The sequence below is a fragment of the Haliaeetus albicilla genome, chromosome 4 (genome assembly GCF_947461875.1).
Source record: "Haliaeetus albicilla chromosome 4, bHalAlb1.1, whole genome shotgun sequence".
Lineage (NCBI taxonomy): Eukaryota > Metazoa > Chordata > Aves > Accipitriformes > Accipitridae > Haliaeetus > Haliaeetus albicilla.
The window spans coordinates 18,943,195-18,960,988 of record NC_091486.1 but is presented as its reverse complement, the minus strand read 5'-3'; the positions used below and the strand labels follow the sequence as shown (position 1 = coordinate 18,960,988).

General features: G+C 64.9%; 1 protein-coding gene and 1 long non-coding RNA gene across 3 annotated transcripts in view; one reads left to right on the top strand and one right to left on the bottom strand.

Annotated features, from left to right (window-relative positions):
* Window positions 1–17,794, bottom strand: part of ASIC4 (acid sensing ion channel subunit family member 4) — a 65,879-nt gene that overhangs the window by 13,844 nt on the left and 34,241 nt on the right. Inside the window, exon 1 of one of the 2 annotated variants that reach the window (XM_069781198.1) lies at window positions 15,076–16,400. The exons of the other annotated variant lie outside the window; for it this stretch is intronic. Within the exon in view, the coding sequence (XP_069637299.1) occupies window positions 15,076–15,651 (576 nt within the window). The 5' untranslated portion in view covers window positions 15,652–16,400. Of the gene's footprint in view, window positions 1–15,075; window positions 16,401–17,794 lie in introns of those variants that run through there. 2 annotated transcript variants of the gene reach the window in all.
* On the top strand, window positions 6,628–7,566 carry LOC138685079 (uncharacterized). Its single transcript, XR_011324304.1, has 2 exons — window positions 6,628–6,763; window positions 7,450–7,566. It is a non-coding gene; the product is annotated as an uncharacterized lncRNA (long non-coding RNA).

Genomic DNA, 17,794 nt, shown 5'->3' with positions numbered 1-17,794 from the left:
GGTCCAGCCTGCGCGATGCCCGCGTCCCCGTGGGTGGATGGGGGATGCAGGGCTCTGTGGGATGGTGCCCGTACGACATGGCAGGGCCAAGGACAGCAGGCAGGGCAATGACGCCTCGTCCTGCGTGTCCCCCTCCCTCCATCCTCACCTATCCAGGAGCTCCCCTGCCAGATGCCAAACCAGCTCCGCTCTGTCTCCTCATCCCACCAGGCACACCATGGCCAATGTTGCTGGGTCACCCCCGGCCTGGCCCTGGCAGCTCCCGCAGCTGCAGGGCGGGGGTGGGCAGGAGCGGAGGGGGGGCCGCCTCTCGGGAGCCAGCAGGTGCCAGCACAGACACGGTCCCTCCAGCCGTGGCATTTATCTGTAAATCCACAGCACTGACACGGTGCAGATGAAGCCTCCGCGCTAGCCGGGTTGTCACGGGGGTTATCCTGCTGTCTACAGATGGGTTTACACCGATAAGATTTATTGTCACCCTGGCTGAGGTGCTGCCAGCGCCTCACTGCCTGTTCCTCTTGCAAGGCTGTGCTGCCTGCCTGGGGGTACCGTGAGACCCACGAGCAGCACCTCGCCAAGCGGCCACCGGCAGAGCAGGTCCCCGGACAGAGGAGAGCTGGACATGACTCTCTGCTCCCCGCTGCCGGGGCTGATGGGTCCCCTGCCCACCTGTCCCTCACCCTCGCAGCGGGATGCAGGGGGATGCTGGTCCCCGAGCCAGACCAGGCTGAGCGGAGCACACATCCGTGCTGTCAGAGATTTGCTGACGGTGCTGGCAACACAGCTCCTGTCACAGCTCAGCGGCTTCACGGCTCTCCTGTGTGGTGCAGGGTGGCTGGGACTCCAGGGGCTGCCGGGGTGGCAGTGCATGGAGCCTCTGCAGGTGGGATGGCCTGGGCGGGGAGCAGGGGGAAGCCCCCCAACCTGCAGACTGACCCCAGCGCCATGCAGGAGCTGGCAGGGCAGCTACGGGAGCCGGGGCTTTGTGCACCCCCCGCCCCAGGGTGACATGGGGTGGGCAGGAATACCCCCAAGAGGGGAATTTGGCTCCAAGGCACCCTGCTCTGCCCTGGTCCCTCACCCACACCCTGCTGCCTGCCCCCCCTGCGCCATGCTCCCCAGCACTGATTTCCCTGGGGCCAGCAGGGATTGCCCTGAGCCACCTGGTGCAGCCAGCCAAGGGCTGAAGCAGGCTAAATCCCTGAGCAGTGGGAGGGGAGCCACCTGCCAGCATCCCCCCTTGTCCCCAAAGTCACCGCATAAGCCCTGCACAGCTCCACCACCACCCTGCTCCACCCTGACTCCCACCTCTTCCCTTCTCCTCCCCTCCAGCCGCTGACCCCCAGATGATGCTGGGGGCTCTGCTCTCTCTGCCAACACGAATTTGACCCCAGCATGTGAGAACTGAAGGAAACATGCAAACAGCCTGAACCCTGGCTGCACCCTCCTCCCCAGGGCCAGCTCAGGGGGCCACAGGCACTGGGGGGCTGGTTGGGGTGATGGTGTAACCCGCCAGCACATCGGGAGCCCAAGTGAAGTGGGGTGATCACAGCCCAACGGGAAAGGGCTCGTTAATAGCTGAGCCCTTTTAGTAGAGATTAGGGAGCTGCGCGGCTTTGATCTTTGATTGCCAATTTGCATCTTGAAGGCGCTGGGACCTCATCCAGCCTCAGCGCAACCCTTTGTGGTTATCTCGTGGCTAATGGATTTGTTCTTAATGCTGGAGCGTGCAGGCTAAAGGCTGATTAAACCCTCTCCGCGGTGCTAAATCAATGGAACAAACATGATAGGGGTTGGCTTTCCCCAGCCTGTGCGCTCCTGGGCGGAGGGGCTGATCGACAGAGCCCCCATGCCCCAGAGTTGGCAGGGGCTCCCTCCTTGGGGCTGCCAGGTAGGGGAAGAGGCATGGGCACCGATGGGCAGGGACAACCCCATGGCCCGTATCCCCATATCCCTGTATCCCCATCCTCTGCTCGCCACACAGGCGGCAATAGGCTGGGGGAGCTCAGGACTCCGGGGGTGCCTGCCCCTCCTGGATGTTTGGGCCACATTGCCTTTGTGCTCATCCTCAGCATCTGCAGGAGCTCCCCAGTCCCCCCTGGCTCCTCCCAGCTCCCAGGGCTTGCTATGGGAGCAGGGACTTGTCCTGGCAGGGATGGGATGGGATGGGATGGGATGGGATGGGATGGGATGGGATGGGATGGGACAACCTGCCCCTGCAGCTGGAGGACTCCTTCCCCCTTTGCCTCCCACACACTGGGGAGCAGCACTGGTAGCTCCCAACTCCTGTGTCCTTCAGACCATCTCCCCTTCCCCCTGCTCGGAGCCAGTGCCGCGTTCCCAGGACCATATGCTGTCTGCAGCAGCCCATACATCACGTGCTGTGAGCAGCAGTATCTGTACACACTTTCCATAATGCCCGTGGTATCCACTGCATGCCCAGCTTCAGGAAAATGCAATTCCCACTGCATCTGCAGGCAGCTTTAGCAGAGGGGATGAACTGAACCCTGGCCACAGATGCCCCAGGAAGAACAACTGGTCCTCCATCCTACCTGCTGCCTGGGCTGGTGGTCTGGGGATGGGACCTGAGCACCTGAGACAGGCACAACTAAGGTTTTGGGGACTAGGAGCTGTGGGGAGGAGGGTTGTGTGTCTGCAAGCCAGGAGGAGACTGGCCGAGGGCATTTCACACCCTTTGCTTTTTGCAGAGCTCATGGCATCGTCCTGGATGCTGCCAGGGCAGAGCTGCCTACAGGTCTGGTGGCACTTGAGTGACAGGACCCCCCAGCAGGGACCCTGCTCCAGGGCCCAAGCTGCCTGTGCTGGAGCATGAGACATGAGCTGCAGCACAGTGAAGCTCAGACCAGTGCCTTGCTGGGAACCAGTCCGTGGGGAGAAGGTGCTGGGAGCAGCCCTGCTGGCCCCAGGCTCTGCCCGTGCCAGGCTCGACCCCAGAGAGCGGCAGCTGCTGCAGAGGCAGCCGGGCTGCTGCACAGCACGGAGCCGGTGGGATCACACACCAAGATTCCCATCTGCAAACCTCGCTATTGAATCATCTCCCCTCTGCCAATATTTGCCGAGTGTGAGAGATAAAGTGGCTACAAAAGTCATCGGTGCCGGCATTTCAATCTGCCCGGGCTAGAGGCAGAGGGGCGGCTGGGTGGGATGGCTCAGCCTCCCGAGCCCCCCACCCCAGCTCCCGGCTCCGGCCAGCTGAGCAGCCCCTGTGCCCTGCCTGCAGCAGCACGAGGAGAGCCAGGACCCCTCCACGCTGCTGCACAGCACCTCTGCCTGCCTGGGACAGATGCTCCTGCCACGGGCACTGCTGCCAGCACCACCCTGCCCCGGGCATCGGCACAGCCCCCGCTCCTGCCCTCACCCCCACCTCTGCACCAGGACAGCCACCTCCAGCCAGTCAGCATCTCCCCTGCAACCCTCAACGCAGCACCAACCCACCCCCTCCAGTACTGCCCCATCCCCTCCATGTCACCCCAGTATCCCCAGCTATCACTGCCCTGCCCTGCCTGCACCATGCAGTCCCCTCTCTCCCTTGCTCCAGACTGTCTGTGCAGTCTCTGCAGCGGTCCCTGAGTGGGTGAGGCAGGACACAATGCCGAGATACAGCTCCTGGAGGAGAAGCCCAGAGTGTTATCAGCCTGGGGAGTTAATTAAGGTCATGTCAGGCGATAAGGAAACAGGATGTCAGAGCGGCAGCAGGACACGGGGGTCAGAGCCTGAAAAACTCCCTCTGAAAAGCAACTCCACCGAGATGGGATCAGCCAGGTGCTCAGGGACGGAGTGGCTGTCACAGCCACAAGTGTGGTGTCTCTGAGGACAGCACCACACACCATGCCCAGCATGGGATGGGGTGGGATGGAGACTGAGATGCAACGGGATGGGATGGACATTGAGATGGGATGGAATGGAATGGGGATTGAGATGGCGATAGGATGGGATGGAGATTGATATGGGATGGGATGGGGCTGGGCAGGGGGCCTGGCTGTCATATACCGTGCCTGGGCAGGGAGAGCCAGCTGAGCAGCCCTGGTTATCCACTCCTGTCCTCGCGCAGGAGCAACACACCCCGGTGAGACCAGCGCAGTGCCAGCAGGGCAGGAATCTCTGTGAACCTCTGCCTGTAATTAGCACATGTAATTGCAGACACTCTCTGATTAGCAGGACCTCAGAGCTGGGCACACCAGGCTGCTTGACAGCACTCACGCTGTTCCTGTGTCGGACCGTTCGCCTCCCCATTCAGTGATGGCTTCGCCCCCCGGACCAGGCAGTGCCACGGGGCTGGGAGAGCAGGGCTGGCCCGGCACGGCACAGCACGCTGCGCAGCGGGGTGATGGAGCAGGCTGGGGACCCAGGGGACACGTGTAGGGGACACTGACAGCACAAACCCGGCTCTCCTGCGTGAGCAGCCGTGGCACCCTGCACCCTGCCTGGCCGGGTGGGAGCTGAGACACTGGGACATAATTAATACTTGCATCAATCTCAGCTGGATTTGCATAGTGCCCTCAGTCACACGCTGCCTGGGAAGGCAGGCTGCTCTGTGCCCTTCCCGGGGGCAGCAGCAGCAGATGCTGGGCTGGCCCTGCCTCTTCTGCGGGGGTCACAGCCCCAGCGAGGCCCCCAGCTTGCCCCCACATGCACCCCATCCCTGCTCGCCCCACCGCCCCCTGCAGCAGGGACACCCGCAGGCTCCCGCCCTGCCCCGCTCCAGCCGCTGGAGCATTGAAGACAGATGGAGACGCTTCCCTCTGCGGCTCAGTCCCTCCCTCCCTCCCCAGCCTGCAAGGAAATAGGGACGGCAGCTTGGGATTGAAGGGCACGGCAGGGTTTGGAGGGCAATGGGGGGCAGCCGAGCTGCAAACACCCCCCTGCAGCCAGGAGGCACAGCGGTGCCCACCTCCGCATGCCCAGGATGAGGTATGAGGTTTATGGGCAGCATGCACGGCCGGTGCCTTGCTCTGTGGGGGCACTCAGCTCCCTCCTGCCCCTGTCCCACTCCCCTGGCCCCGGTGAGCACCCCCAGCCCATCCCCAGAGGGGTCGCCCAGGCTGAGCCCCAGCCCGGGAGGAAGAAGAGCCGGGGCAGGAAAGAGCCTGGGGTAGTAGCAGGGACACGAGGGTGCAGGCAGGGACATGGGTGCCACCTGCAGCCCTCGCCCTGCAGCCCTGTGGGTGCAGGTGCAGGTGGCGGAGGGATGAGACAGCACAGGGCTGCGCGGGGTGCCAGGGCCGCTGCCCCTCAGCAATGACAGCCTGGCAAAATATCCCTGTGCAGCCGAGCGCAGTGCCTCGCCATGGCCGCCAACACCGCTGACAGCCACTCCCAGCCCCGTGACACCGCCGGGACCGTGACGCTCCAGGCACATGCAGGGTACAGCTGGATACAGGAGGAGACACGGGCACGTCTCCTGACCCCGGGGATGCCCGCTGGCCCTCCGCAGCCACTGTCACTGATGTGCCTCACCCATGCCTGACCGCAGCACCTGCAGCAACTGCAGCGCCTGCAGCACCCGCAGCACTTGCATCACCCACAGTACCTGCAGCACCCACTGCCCAACCCACCCAGGGAGCACAGAGGACATGGCCACTAATTGTGCCTGTGCCCGGGGCTGGGGAGCCACGGTCTGATTGCAGTTGCCCAGACGAGTGCGGCCACCTCAATCAGAGCCGCGCAGCCCTCCAGCACCCTGGGCACCGGGAATTAAACGGCTAATGAGCTGCTGGCTGGAGGTCCGGCAGTTAGTGATTAATCAGGGGCTCTGCTCTGACCAGGCTTGTGTCTCCTCTCCCCTCCCGCCCTGCACATCCCAGGGGCTGGCACCCGGCAGCGGGCCAGTGGGACCCCCCAGCCCCTGCTCCCTGCCTGCCCTGCCACCATGGGCAGGGGCCAGCCCGGCTCTCCAGCCCAGCTGAGCTCCCCAACACAGAGAGGGGTCCCCGACCGATCCCTGTGCCGCTGGGACGTGGCACCTGCAGGTCCTCCCAGCCTCTGGCTTTCCTGCCTCCCCACCTTCTCCTGCGCTTGCCTTCCCGGAGCTGCAATCAGGAGGAAACCTTTTGTTCTGCTGGAAGAAAACCTGTTGACTCCAGCCGAGCTTAACAGCCGTTTAGGTGCAAAGCATGCTCCGGCTTGCATCTGCGCCCAGAGAGGGGCACGGCAAGCCGGAGGTGCCTCCGCCGAGGGGCCCTCCCCACCTCTGCGAGGGTGGCTGGGCAGGCAGCGATGCCTCCTGGGGACAGGACAGGCACATGCGGGAGCCTCAAGTCCCAGCAGGTCGGGGTGCAGGCCCAGGCCCCCCACCCGAGACCAGCAGCACGGTGCCACACGTCCCGGCTCAGCAGCAGGGCCGTCCTCGCCTTCTGTTTTCTGCCGGCACAGCGATGCAGCCGCGAACGGATGGGGCTGGCAGCACCCTGCCTTGTAACCGCTGCTGGCGGGCATGGCTCAGAGCACAGTGGGAAGGTTTTGCAGCGTAAGCAGGGGGCAGCCACCCGCAGAAAGGCGCAGGGAGCTGCAGGGAAGCAGCTCAAGCACGAGCCAGACTCTGCTCCCCTGTTGTGAAGCCCTGGCTGGCTTTCTTCCCCTTCACGGCCCTTGCAGAGTTAGGACGTGGCAGAGGTGTCGGCACCCTCCCGCCCTCGCACCCTTGCCGTGCACCCCGTCCCCAGAGGATGAGCTCACCGCCTCCTCCTGGACTGGATGTCGGGGCAGCACCTGGGAGAAAAGGCCGGCAACCGGCAAGGAGCAGGTTAGAGAGATGCATGTTCTCCCCTATTGCACAATTAATCATGAGAAGTTTTTCCTCCTTTCGTGCATGAAACAAAATTTGGCAGGGCGCTCTGACCACAGGGACTTGCTGCTTGCTCTCCAGTAAAAACCCAGCCACATCTGGCAAAGAAATAACCTCACAGCATCCCTGTGTGCACAGGCGGGGAGAGGCAATGCCGGGCCAGGCAGGAAAACCCAGGGGGGCTTGGTCCGCAGCCCCCTGCGCAACGAGCACCTTCAGCTCCTGGTGTTTTCCCCCCTCCCCAGCCCCCAGCGCACACACGGCCATGCTGGTCTGCCATGCTGCTCTGCCAGCACCATCATGCCTGCCCGCAGGCCCTATTATTCCAGTCCTGGCCATATAAAAGCCCAGGCAGGGGCATCCACCCCCTGCCAGGCGCCTGGGTGCTGGCAGCAGCCCCTGCTTGCATCCCCTGCCTGGGCTCTCCTCCCACCCCTGGCTGCCTCCCGCCACCTGCTCTATCCCCCAGCCTGGCCAGAGCCTCCTTTCCCAGCCGTCCTTTCCCAGAACAAGCCCAAACCTCCCCAGCAGCGTTCCAGCTATTTGTTATTGGAAAAGGGGGGAAATACGGTTTTTGACAATTATTGTTTTTTCCACCTGACTGGCTGCAAACTTGTTAATTTTTTTCTTTAATGTGTGAACAGTGTCGACGGCAGCTGCATGTGAAATGACTCGACGCCCTATCTGCGGGTCCCTGGCTGGCTTTCAGCGCTCGCACCGCAAACATTGCCTTCTATAAATAAAGGCCTATATCTCATCAATGGCAGAACAGCAGAGCTTTATATAGTCGTCTTACATAAAACCGTCTCTCTTTATGGGCTTCAAACCATTTGCGTCACTTAGTGCAGCTCCGTAAACCTCCTGCTCCAGCCGCTCCCCTGCGACGGGAGACCCGGCACGGCTGTCCCGTGCCCCACGCCGGCGGCGGGGAGCCCGGGGTCCCCGCTCCGCCCGGGGCTGTCCCCCCCCGCAGGGCCAGGTGGCAGCTGCATCCTCGTCCCCCCGCTCCGCCGCCTTGGCACGCGCCTCCCTTCCAGCCCTCCCGGCCTTGGCACCGAGCGCCGGCATGGCAGCCGGCACCGCCAGGCACCCCGGCACCCGGGGGGGAAGGCCGGCTGTGGGCCAGCACCGCGCACCCTGCCCTCGTCACCCTCCCCATCCCTGCTGCGGGTCCCGGGGCAGCGCAGGCAGGGATGCTGGGACGTGCCACTCCGTCCTCCAACACTTGGAAATCAGGGGCCGGAGGGCACAGGGTGACCGGGGACGTGGTGCCAGGCTGGGGGGACCGGCCATCTCCCAGCTGCTCCTGGTCTGATGCGTGCGGGGCACGAGCCCGGCTGGTGGCTTTCCGCCCCGCTGCCAAACGAGTGCCTGGTGTGGGCGATGCCAGGGGCTGCCCCAACGGCCACGGGGCACGGGTCCCAGCCCCAGACCCTGCAGAGGCTCCCACGGTCCCCAGGGCCCCCGGCTCCATATGGCAGAGCCTGCCCCTCCGGCTCGCCGCAGGCGCCCGCCTGCACGCACCGATGGGTCGCGGGGGGGCCAAGGACTCCTGCTGGGGCTGCAGCAGTGACTGCATGCAGGGAGGCAGCCAGCACCCTGGCTGGCAGCGCAGGAGCTGGGGGGGCAGAGCTGCAGAGACCATGGTGACAAGCCTTCGTTTATCCCCATGCCACCCCAGACGGCTACCCCAGGTGGGCAGGTGGCCGGAGCTGGAGGGACACAGGGTGCCAACAGCATCGTGGCACTGGGACCCGTGGTGCACTCTGCCCCGTGGCTGCCCCCAGTGCCGCCTGGCTGTGGGACCTCTGCCACGACTGTCACAGCAGTGCCCTGCCAGCCACAGGGCATCCAACCACGTCGCCGGCACAGGACACCTGCACTCCAGCCAGCCCTGCCCCATGCCCAGAGCCTCCGTGCCCAGCCAGCCACACTGCACCCCATGAACCTTCCTGTCACCCAGCCAGTCACCCTACTCTGTCAGCCTCACAGCCCTGTGTCCCCACCGCCCCATGGCCCCACAGCCCTGCAGCCCCATGCATCAGCAAGCACCCACTCCTGGGGCCAAGCCCCCACGGGTGCCCTGGCCCCATCCCTCCCACAGCTGCCCAAGGTGCCCACCCCACTCTGCAGCCAGGAACGCTGGGGGGGCACCGCCCCACAGACACCCCACGGGTGCCCTGGCCCTGAGGGACGGTGGTGCCCCCGATCTGCCCAGCCTGGCACATGGCACCAGCCTCGTGGCACGTCCTGTGTCCCTGGGGAGCCACACCAGGCGCGGGCGTCCTGGCCGCTGGCTCCCCCCCGTATCAGAGACAGGCTTATTAAGTGTGTGATATTAAATTACCCAGATAAGAGCATAAGAGCTTTTAAAGTCAATTCATTAAATATAATTATGAAGAGAGCTTTTTTATGCTCACGGTGATCTGATCTCAATCAGGGAGACGGTGGGAAAGCCGCCGGCTCCTCCAGCATCTCCGCTCCCCCGCCGCGTCGCCTCCGCACCCCCCTGTTCCCCCGCCTCGGCCCCCTCCGGCAGGGAGCCAGCACCCAGGGCCACAGCCCTCACCACCCACCCTGCTGCCCCAGCACCCCCTCCCCGGTGTCGCTGCTGGTGCCGGTGCCACCCCACTTGGATGGGGGTGGCATGGGGGTCTGCCTAGCAAAGGGGTGGGAGATGGGATGTGACGGGGGCGAGGTGCAAGGGGCAGCAGGGTTGGGAAGGGGGGTAGTGGGGTATAGAGATGCTTGGGGGCAAGAGCCAGGGGTCTGGGAAGCTGAGCACAGGCTCTTCCCAGACATGGGTCCCTGTCCCTGCAGGATCCGACCCGCTCCTTGTCCCCTGCAGAGCAGCCTCCTTACGGCCTAATGATGCATCCCCACTCCCCAGGCAGGAGGGGTGCGCACTTCCCTCCCCTCCCATATTCATTAATGGTGCTTTGTGACCAGTTAATACCTGCCAGCCAGGCAGAGGCTGCCCCGACCCACGGCTGGACCCCTCATGCAGGCCAGGTGGCCCCACGCCAGCTCTTTGCACCGGGACCCCCCTCTCGTCCCGTGCACCCCAGCTGCAGCCTAAGGTGCAGCTGCGCACAGGGCTGAGGCTGTCTTTCCGGGGGAAGCCATGGAGGAGCGCAGGTCCCAAAGACACCTTGGGAGCCCCATGCCCCTCACACCTCCCCAACCATCTGAAAGACAGCCAGATTGCCGAGACACCCAGTGTCTCCTTGCCACAGTGCCCTGAGACCCACTGTGATGAGGGGCTTTGCAGTAACACCCCTAGGTGCAGCCAACCCCTCGCTGTCCCACCATGGTACCCCAAATCCTCATTACCCCCACATTTACCTACATGCTGCTGCAGCCTGGGCACCACCGGGCGAGGAGCAGCAGCCTGGCTGGCCAGGGGCAGGGTGGGCTCTGGGCTGGGGTCCCTGCACAAGGCTCCGGTGGGGGCTGGTGGGAGCAACTACCCGCTGTTGGGAGCTGCTGGACTGACATTTATTTTTAGACGTGAATTGTATAAATTAGCATTTCTCAGTGGATTAAGCAGCAGGAATTGTGTAAAATTAAATGGCAACGAATTGCATTAAAGTCCCCCGTTTTCTGGCACAAGCGGCGCCTCGAGCTGTGCCCGGGTGGCTCATGTGTAACAGCACTGGAGCTGCTTGCCGCTGCCGCTCCGGACAGGAGCGCAACCAACCTGTGGCATGCCTGCACCAGCTGGGACACAGACCTGGGGATGCGCAAGCACGGTGGCCAGGCTGTGAGGATGGGGAACTCCGGATGGGCTGCGAGCTCCCGGGGAGATGGCTCAGGTGCTGGGCTGGGGCTGCAGGACATGGATCCAGTGAGTGGAGTGCAGTGACCCAGATGGGCACAGCTGGGCTCAGTCGAGCAGCTCACAGGCATAGGATCGGCGAGGGATGTTCCAGGCTCTCCTAGGCACCGACACCACCAGCCCCAGCCCAGCCAGTCCCTCCTGCCATGCATGGCATGACACCTACCACATCCGCAGCCATGCCACCCTCCAGTGGGGGTGACACTGTGTTGGGACCCGTATGGCACTGCCTGGCCCCAGAGCCCCTCTGTGCCCCAGACAGGGCAGGTCCTGCAGTGCCTGGAGCCCAGTGAGCTGCTGAGGGGCCCCCGGCAAGCCCCCCGCGCCCCGGGTCACACTCAGCCCTGCAGAGGGGGAGAGGCGAAATGGGGTGGGCGAACACCAGGGGCTGAGCAGGCATCAGGCGGGGCAGGGCAGGTGAGGAGCAACGAGTCCAGCTCTGATAGAGCATAAAAATAGGCTGAAAATGTGACATTTATTAAGTATGGTTCTGGCGGAAAGGTCAGACAGAGTCCCTGCGTCGGGAGCGGTGCAGGTTGCAGGGGCAACGGCGGCAGAGCCTTGCTGGGAGGAGGCAGGGGCGACAGCCTGCTGCCCTCTGCCCACCCCCCCAGCCAGGACCTCTCGGGGTGCATGTGGGATGCAGCTGAGGATGCTCCCCCTGTCTCAGCACAGGGGCTTCCCCCTCCAGGGTCTGCATGGGGTGCTGGGGAGATGCCCCGCACCACGCACGTCCCGGGTAGCCGGGAGGCCCTGACTCGAGAGCCGGGGCCGGTGCCATCTCCGAGAGGCGCTGCCAGCTGTCAGCAACCTCCCCATTCCCCCCCCAACCTCCAGCCCTGGCAGGACTGGCTTTGGCAGCCACACATCACAAACAAAAGGCTTTTGACAGGGGACGCGGTTTTGAGAAAGGCACCGGGCTCTCGCCCGGCCACGAACGGAGCCTTCTGCCACAGCCGCTGCCAGTGAGCAGGCGGGATGCTGCTGCCAGCCAGGGTGGGGGATCATCACCACCCACCGCCTGCCTTAGCCCCCAGACCCCTGCACACCCCAGCTGCCTGTCCCCCCTGTCCCTAAAGCACCGCTGGGAGGGCTCTCCTTTCCCACAGTGCCCCGTGACGTGGCCGGCACCGGCCTCGGGCTGTGGCCATACCGGGGTGCCAGGCGTGGAGGCAAGGGCTGGCATGAGCCACCTGCCGCAGCTGAGCCCCAGCCCCGTGGGGTCGCTTCCCAACCTCCCGCTCAACAGCACGTAAAACCCACTATTCCCGTGCCGGCACCGCACGCTTCGCGCCCTTGGTACCGCAGCTGCGCTCGCCCAGCCAGCAGGGCTCCGCACCCGCCGCCCTCGCCGAGGCATGGGGCAGCGTGCCGGTGGGCACCGGGCAGCAGCAGGGGCAGCCCAGCCCCTCACCCCCGGGCAGAGCGAGGACTGGGGGGCTGTGGAGCATGGCAAGAATCGGGGGGGTCAGAAGAGGCTTCGCCGGGGCTCTGGCATGGCCCTCCAGCAGCCGACGCAGGGGGCACATTTGTCAGCCGGGCTGCAGGGGAGCCTTGCTGCGGCTCAGGACTGTCCCTGCCGCCTGGGGAGATTTACAGCCCAGCCGGGCTTTATTACATGGAAGATGCTTACGCTGGGGATTTTTTTTTTTTCCCCCACAGTTTCTTAATTTGCTATCCCATAAAGAATGTGGATTTGTGACGTTAAATAGGGGAAGATCATTTACCACTGATGGCTCTTACTTAAAGGATCCGCACGGGTTATTTATCATGTGAGCACAGGCTACAAGCGGCAGCGCGAGGGGACACGCTCCAGTTTCGGCGCTGCTCCTGCTCCCGAACAGGCAGCCAGCCGCCGGCGACCCCACAGCTTGGCCACCCTCGTGCTGTAAAACTTCCAGCATCTGGAGGAAATCCACCTCGTGCCCAGAGGGAAGGAAGGACTCCAGCACTCCTGCAAGCACGGCTGCAGGAAAAACTCCTTCCCTTCTATGGCATCCCTGGGGACGCGACCTCTGCTCCAGGGGCTGCTCGCCATGGGCTGGGAGCTCTGGGACCCCAGGCCATTTGACCCACTGGGATGTGCAGCAGTCTGGGAGCCCTCCATCAGTGCTGGGACATACTGTGACTCACGTATCCACCCACTGCAGCGGGGGTACCAGAGCTTTCTGAACATAAAGGCCCACATGGGGACCCAGGACTGGGACCGATGAAGCCTGGAGCTCCCTGCTGCATGATGGCTGGGTGCAGGGCAGCCCGGGTGCCCCTGCGTCGGGCCCACAGCTGGAAGGCACGGGAGCGCCCAGGCCCACACATCACAGCTGGGACTCACCCTGCCTGCCAAGCAGCTCGCTCTGTGTTTCAGTCATTCCCAGGAGGCACGAGGGACCGATTCGGCTCGGGGAACGGGAGTAGGAGGCTCCAGCTGCAAACAGTGTGATGCCTCGACAAGTCCCACTGCTGCCTGGCAAGGCTTTGGGACATGGTATGTGACAGAGAGAGGTCACATCTTCCCCCATCCCTCCCCACACCCATGTCCTGCAGCCTCTCCTGTCCCAGGTTCAACCCTTTGCTCCATGCAAGTGAGAGGTGACGGGGATGCCCCTTTCTGCTGACAGCCCCTGATGCCTCAAAGGCCAGGCTGGAGGGCTGAGCTGCGGACGGGGGGGGTGCAGGCTGCAGGAGTCTTGGGCTCCCCTTCTTTGGGCCGTGAGCCGGGGGTCAGCTGGCACTAACCATCCTCACGCCTGAAGACTGCTCCAGTGCAGGGTGCCGGCACACCAGAGCCCAGCTGCCTGAGCATCCCCAGGGCAGACCCGTAAGCAGCTGAGGCAGGCAGGTCAGCTAGTCCTGCACAGCCACCTGCTGAGAAACCGGGTCCCGATGACTGTCCTGGCAGTCACCCTCTGCTGCCACGCAGCACGGTGCACACCACACACCATGTCCACGCTGTGGGAAGCTTGTACCCAGCCCCATTCGCCTGAGCTCTACCCTGCCAGCCTCGCAGCGCAGCTCAGCACACGTCAAATCCCATTGCCATGCCGTGCCACTGCCCGGCACAAGGCTGGGCTTGCTGCCTCCCCCACAAGCCAAAGCTGTGCAGGCTCCCCCAGGAGGACCCCGGGGCTGGAGCCAGCGTGGCTGAGCCACGTGCAGGACTGTCCAGCACCAAAGCTCCCTGCTCCCAGCCCTGCTGAACCGCACTTCTTCCCAGCAAACTCAGGCAGCTGGCGTAAAGCAGGCACAAAGCCCAGCAAAACCCCGGGAGGAGTGGGGTTGCCCCCCCACTGCCCCCTGCTCCTTCCCACTCCATTGCAGTGCCCCATGCCAGCCCCCCCACAGGGCAGGCCCCCCCCCGCCCTGAAACGATGCTTTCCCAGGGACAGCATCACCCTGCGCGGCGAGCAGGCTTTGTATTGATGGGCACGAAGTGAAACAGGACATGCTGCATCAGCCATTTCTAGCCCCACGGAGCCTTCTCTACCCCCCCCAGCATCCCGCACAGCCCACGGCATCGCATCCCCCTCCCCAGCGCGGAGCAGGCTCCGGCTGGCAGCACTGCTCCTGGAGCGCATCAAGCCAGCCGAGCAGTAGCCCCTGGCAGCCGTAGGAGAGAGGCGGCTCATTTCCAGAGTCATTACGGTCTGAAAAGGGTCCCATCAGGTATTCCGCCCGTTCAGCACATTTATTTTCCCAAACCACAGCGAGGATTTGTGATTCCAGGCTCAATATTAGCAAGAGCTGCACGCTGGAGGCACCCGGCCGGGAGCTCGCTGCCTGGGCAGGCAGGGAGCTGCTGGCGAGGAGGCCCTGACGGCAAGCCCCGGGCAGCGAGCGGGCAGCCCCCGGCAGCCCCCCGCTCGCCCAGCTGTAGCCATGCCTCCGGAGTGGAGCCACTCGGCATGTGTGCGTGCACACATGTGCGTGTGCAATGCTGGCAGCCTCCAGATTCACACACATCCCAGCACCAACCCCCCCAAACGCAGGAAGGCTCCCCTGCGTGCAGAGGGGTCTCTGCCTGTTCCTCCAGCCACTCTTGCTGTGCAAAGCACCCTGTGACAGAGCACTTCAACCTAGGGGGAAGCCCAGGCTGGAGCAGGGCTCTACACCACGGCTTTCCCCCTGCCCACTGCGCACCCACCCTGGGGACTGCTGAACCCTGCTTCCCCCCAGCTCTGGCTCCCGCCTGCGAGCCTCTCCGGCACGGACCTGCTGGCAGCCCGGTTCTGCGGTGCAGAGCCCTACCAAGAGTTCCCATGCAGGATCCTCTCTCTCTCTCCGTGTGAAACTTGGAGGGAAACTCAAACAGAGAGAGATGCAAACTTCAGCAGCCGGAGCAAGCCAGGAGCCCTGCTCTGGCAAGGCACGGCCAGGTGGGTGCCCCCCATGCTGGCTGGGGCCCCCAGGGAAGCTGAGCCAGGCGTGCACTCACCACAGTGAAATCGCGGGATGAGCAGTTCTCGCCGCTGAAGTTGCAGCTCTTGAGCATGTCGTCAAGCTGGTGGCCGGTGCGGTTGACGATGTCAGCCATGTCGGGGTCAGGGTAGAGCAGGTCTGTGGCCTTGTGGCCGTCCCGGTCCTTGGGGGGCAGCCCGGTCATGTTGGCCAAGTGGAAGATGTCAGCGTCGGTGAGCGCCGAGTGGCGGTAGCGGTTGATGTTGCAGATGGTGATGGCGGGGAAGACCATCTCGCGGATGGCCTCCTCGTCCAGGGCCATGACGTGGGGGTGCTCCAGGTAGAGCAGCGCTGACTTGGCCGCCTGATAGAGGAAGAAGGCGAGCGAGGCCAGGAAGGCGAACGCCCAGAGGGTCTGGCGCACACCCAGCCGCCCCGACCGGCAGATGTGTCCCAGGCCGTGCAGCGTGCTGGCGCTGGCGAAGGCGGCCAGGTCCCGGGAGCGGGGCCGGGCGGGCTCCTCGATCAGGCTCTCCTTGTCCCCTTCTTCTTTCTCCTTCTGCTTCTCATCCTCCTCGGCAAATTTGATTTTACACACGATCTCAATCGGCATCTGCCCCGCGCGGCCGGCGTGCCCAGCCAGCGAGCTGCCCCCCGGCACGGGCACCGGCCGAGAGCCCGGCCAGGCGCTGGGAGGGGGCTCGGGTCCCCCCCAAGCCCCAGCACGGCGCCGGGAGGGCCGAGCCGTCTCGGGAGGGAAGCGCAGCCCCTCTCAGCAGCTCCGAGCCGCCGCTTCCCTCTTGTCTCACTAGTCGATCGTCTCCTTGTGCCTTCGCTTATCAGCACAAATACAGCTGTCAAAAACCCCTCTCTCTCCTCTCCCTCGCTCTGTCTCTCAGCCTCTCTCCTTCGCTCCTCTCTGGTTAAGACCCCAGCAGATACAGGCAGCATTTAGGCATCATGTGCTAATAAAATCCAGGGAATACTTAATAATTCAAGACATGTCAACATTATTTCATCGTCAAATAAAGAGCGAGCGCCAGAGAAAAGAGGCAGCGTGAAGGGCCCCGGCGCCTCCGGGGCAGGGAGCCGCGCTGTGCCCTCTCCCCAGCCCCGGCTCCCAAGTGCTGCCGGAGCCACTTGTTTGAATGGCTCGGGAGCTGCCGGAGCCGTACCGAGCCGTGCCGTGCCGTGCCAAGCGGAACGGAGCCGCGCCGAGCCGCGCCGTGCGATGCCGAGCCGCGCCGCTCTGCTCCGCGCCCCGCCGTGCGATGCCGAGCCGAGCCGAGCCGAGCCGTGCCGTGCCGTGCCGAGGCGGGCGGGGCACGGAGCCTGCCCCCCGCCGCCGCCGCCGCCGCTGCCGCCGCCGCCGCCGCCGCCGCCGCCGCCGCCGCGCTGGCCGCCTCGCCCCGCCGTGCCCCGCCGGCCCGTGCGCCCCGGGGCAGAGCGCGGCTCGGCTCGGCGCGGCGCGGCGCGGCTCGGCGGGGGCGGGCAGCCTGCGGGCAGCTCGCCCGGCGGCCCCCTCCTGCTCGCCCGCCTGCGGACTCCTCCTGCCTCGGCGGCTCCCTGGCCGTTAACCGCCTCCCTGCCACGGCCCGCCGCGCCCTAAGTCGGCGGGCGCCGGGCCCCGTCGGTCGCGGTCGCGGTCGCGGTCCCGGTGCCGGTGCCGGCCCCGGCCCCGCCGAGACCCGGCCGACAAGCCGCCGCCGGAGCGGGGCTGAAGACGGGGCGCCGGGGGTGCATGGGGGGCCCCGTGCTCCTCGGTGCCCCGGAGCCGGGAGGGCGGCAGCACCGCCAGCCACCCCTCTGTGTCCGCCACCTCCTTCCCCGCTGCGCTTGTTGTGCGCCCGGGCTGGGCTCCCCCAGCTTCTTCATTTCTGCCCCCCACCCCGCTTTGTGCTGCGCGCTGGGCTCCGCGTTTCCCCACGGCAGCGCGGGAGAAGTGGGGGTCACCGCAGGCAGTGACCGGCTCTGATAGAAAGGCTGAGCCGGGGTCACCCTCACCCTCTCCTGCCCTGCTGAGCCCCCTGCCCCTCCTCGGGTCTGGCTCTGCTCCCTCCACGGCACACTTGCACCCACCCCTGCGCACAGCCCCACGCAGGACTCGGCTCCCGTGGCAGCGCTGGGGGAAGCAGGGTGTCCTCCTGCCCCATCCTGCCCACAGCAGCGGGGCTCTGCCTTCATTGCTCAGCGGGACCAGAGCTGTGATGAGGTTATGGGTTCACCCTGCGGCACCGACCACAGAGCCACTCGCTGCTTGGATCTGGCTGCTCCCCATGCACAGCCCCTTCTGCCAGCAAGTCATGATCACGCCTAGCTCCCTGCCTCAGTTTCCCCAGCTGGTGACAGAGGGTTAGCTCTGCTAGAAAGACTGAGCCCGACCCCTCACCCACAAGTCAAGCAACCCTCTGCGACCCTGCCCAGTGGCACAGCGGTGGGGGAAACACCAGCTCCCTGCCTCCAGAACAAGCCCAGCACCAGGCACCCCCTCTACCTCCCCCCGGAGATGTGGCTCTGCTGGGGAGGTGTGTGCCTGGCTGGGAAGCCGGGGTCCCCGGAGGACAAGTGGTGAGACAGCCGCCCATGAGCTCGACAAGAGGCCTCGCCTCTCCCTGGGGACTGCGCCGCAGGTCAGCGTGACCTTCACTGTGCTGCCGATGCCAACGGCAAAGCTTTCCCCAGTCGTCCGGCAAGCGCACACACATCTTCAATCTTCCCATCGATCTGTGCATGGCACACATGTTCCTGCCTCTGTG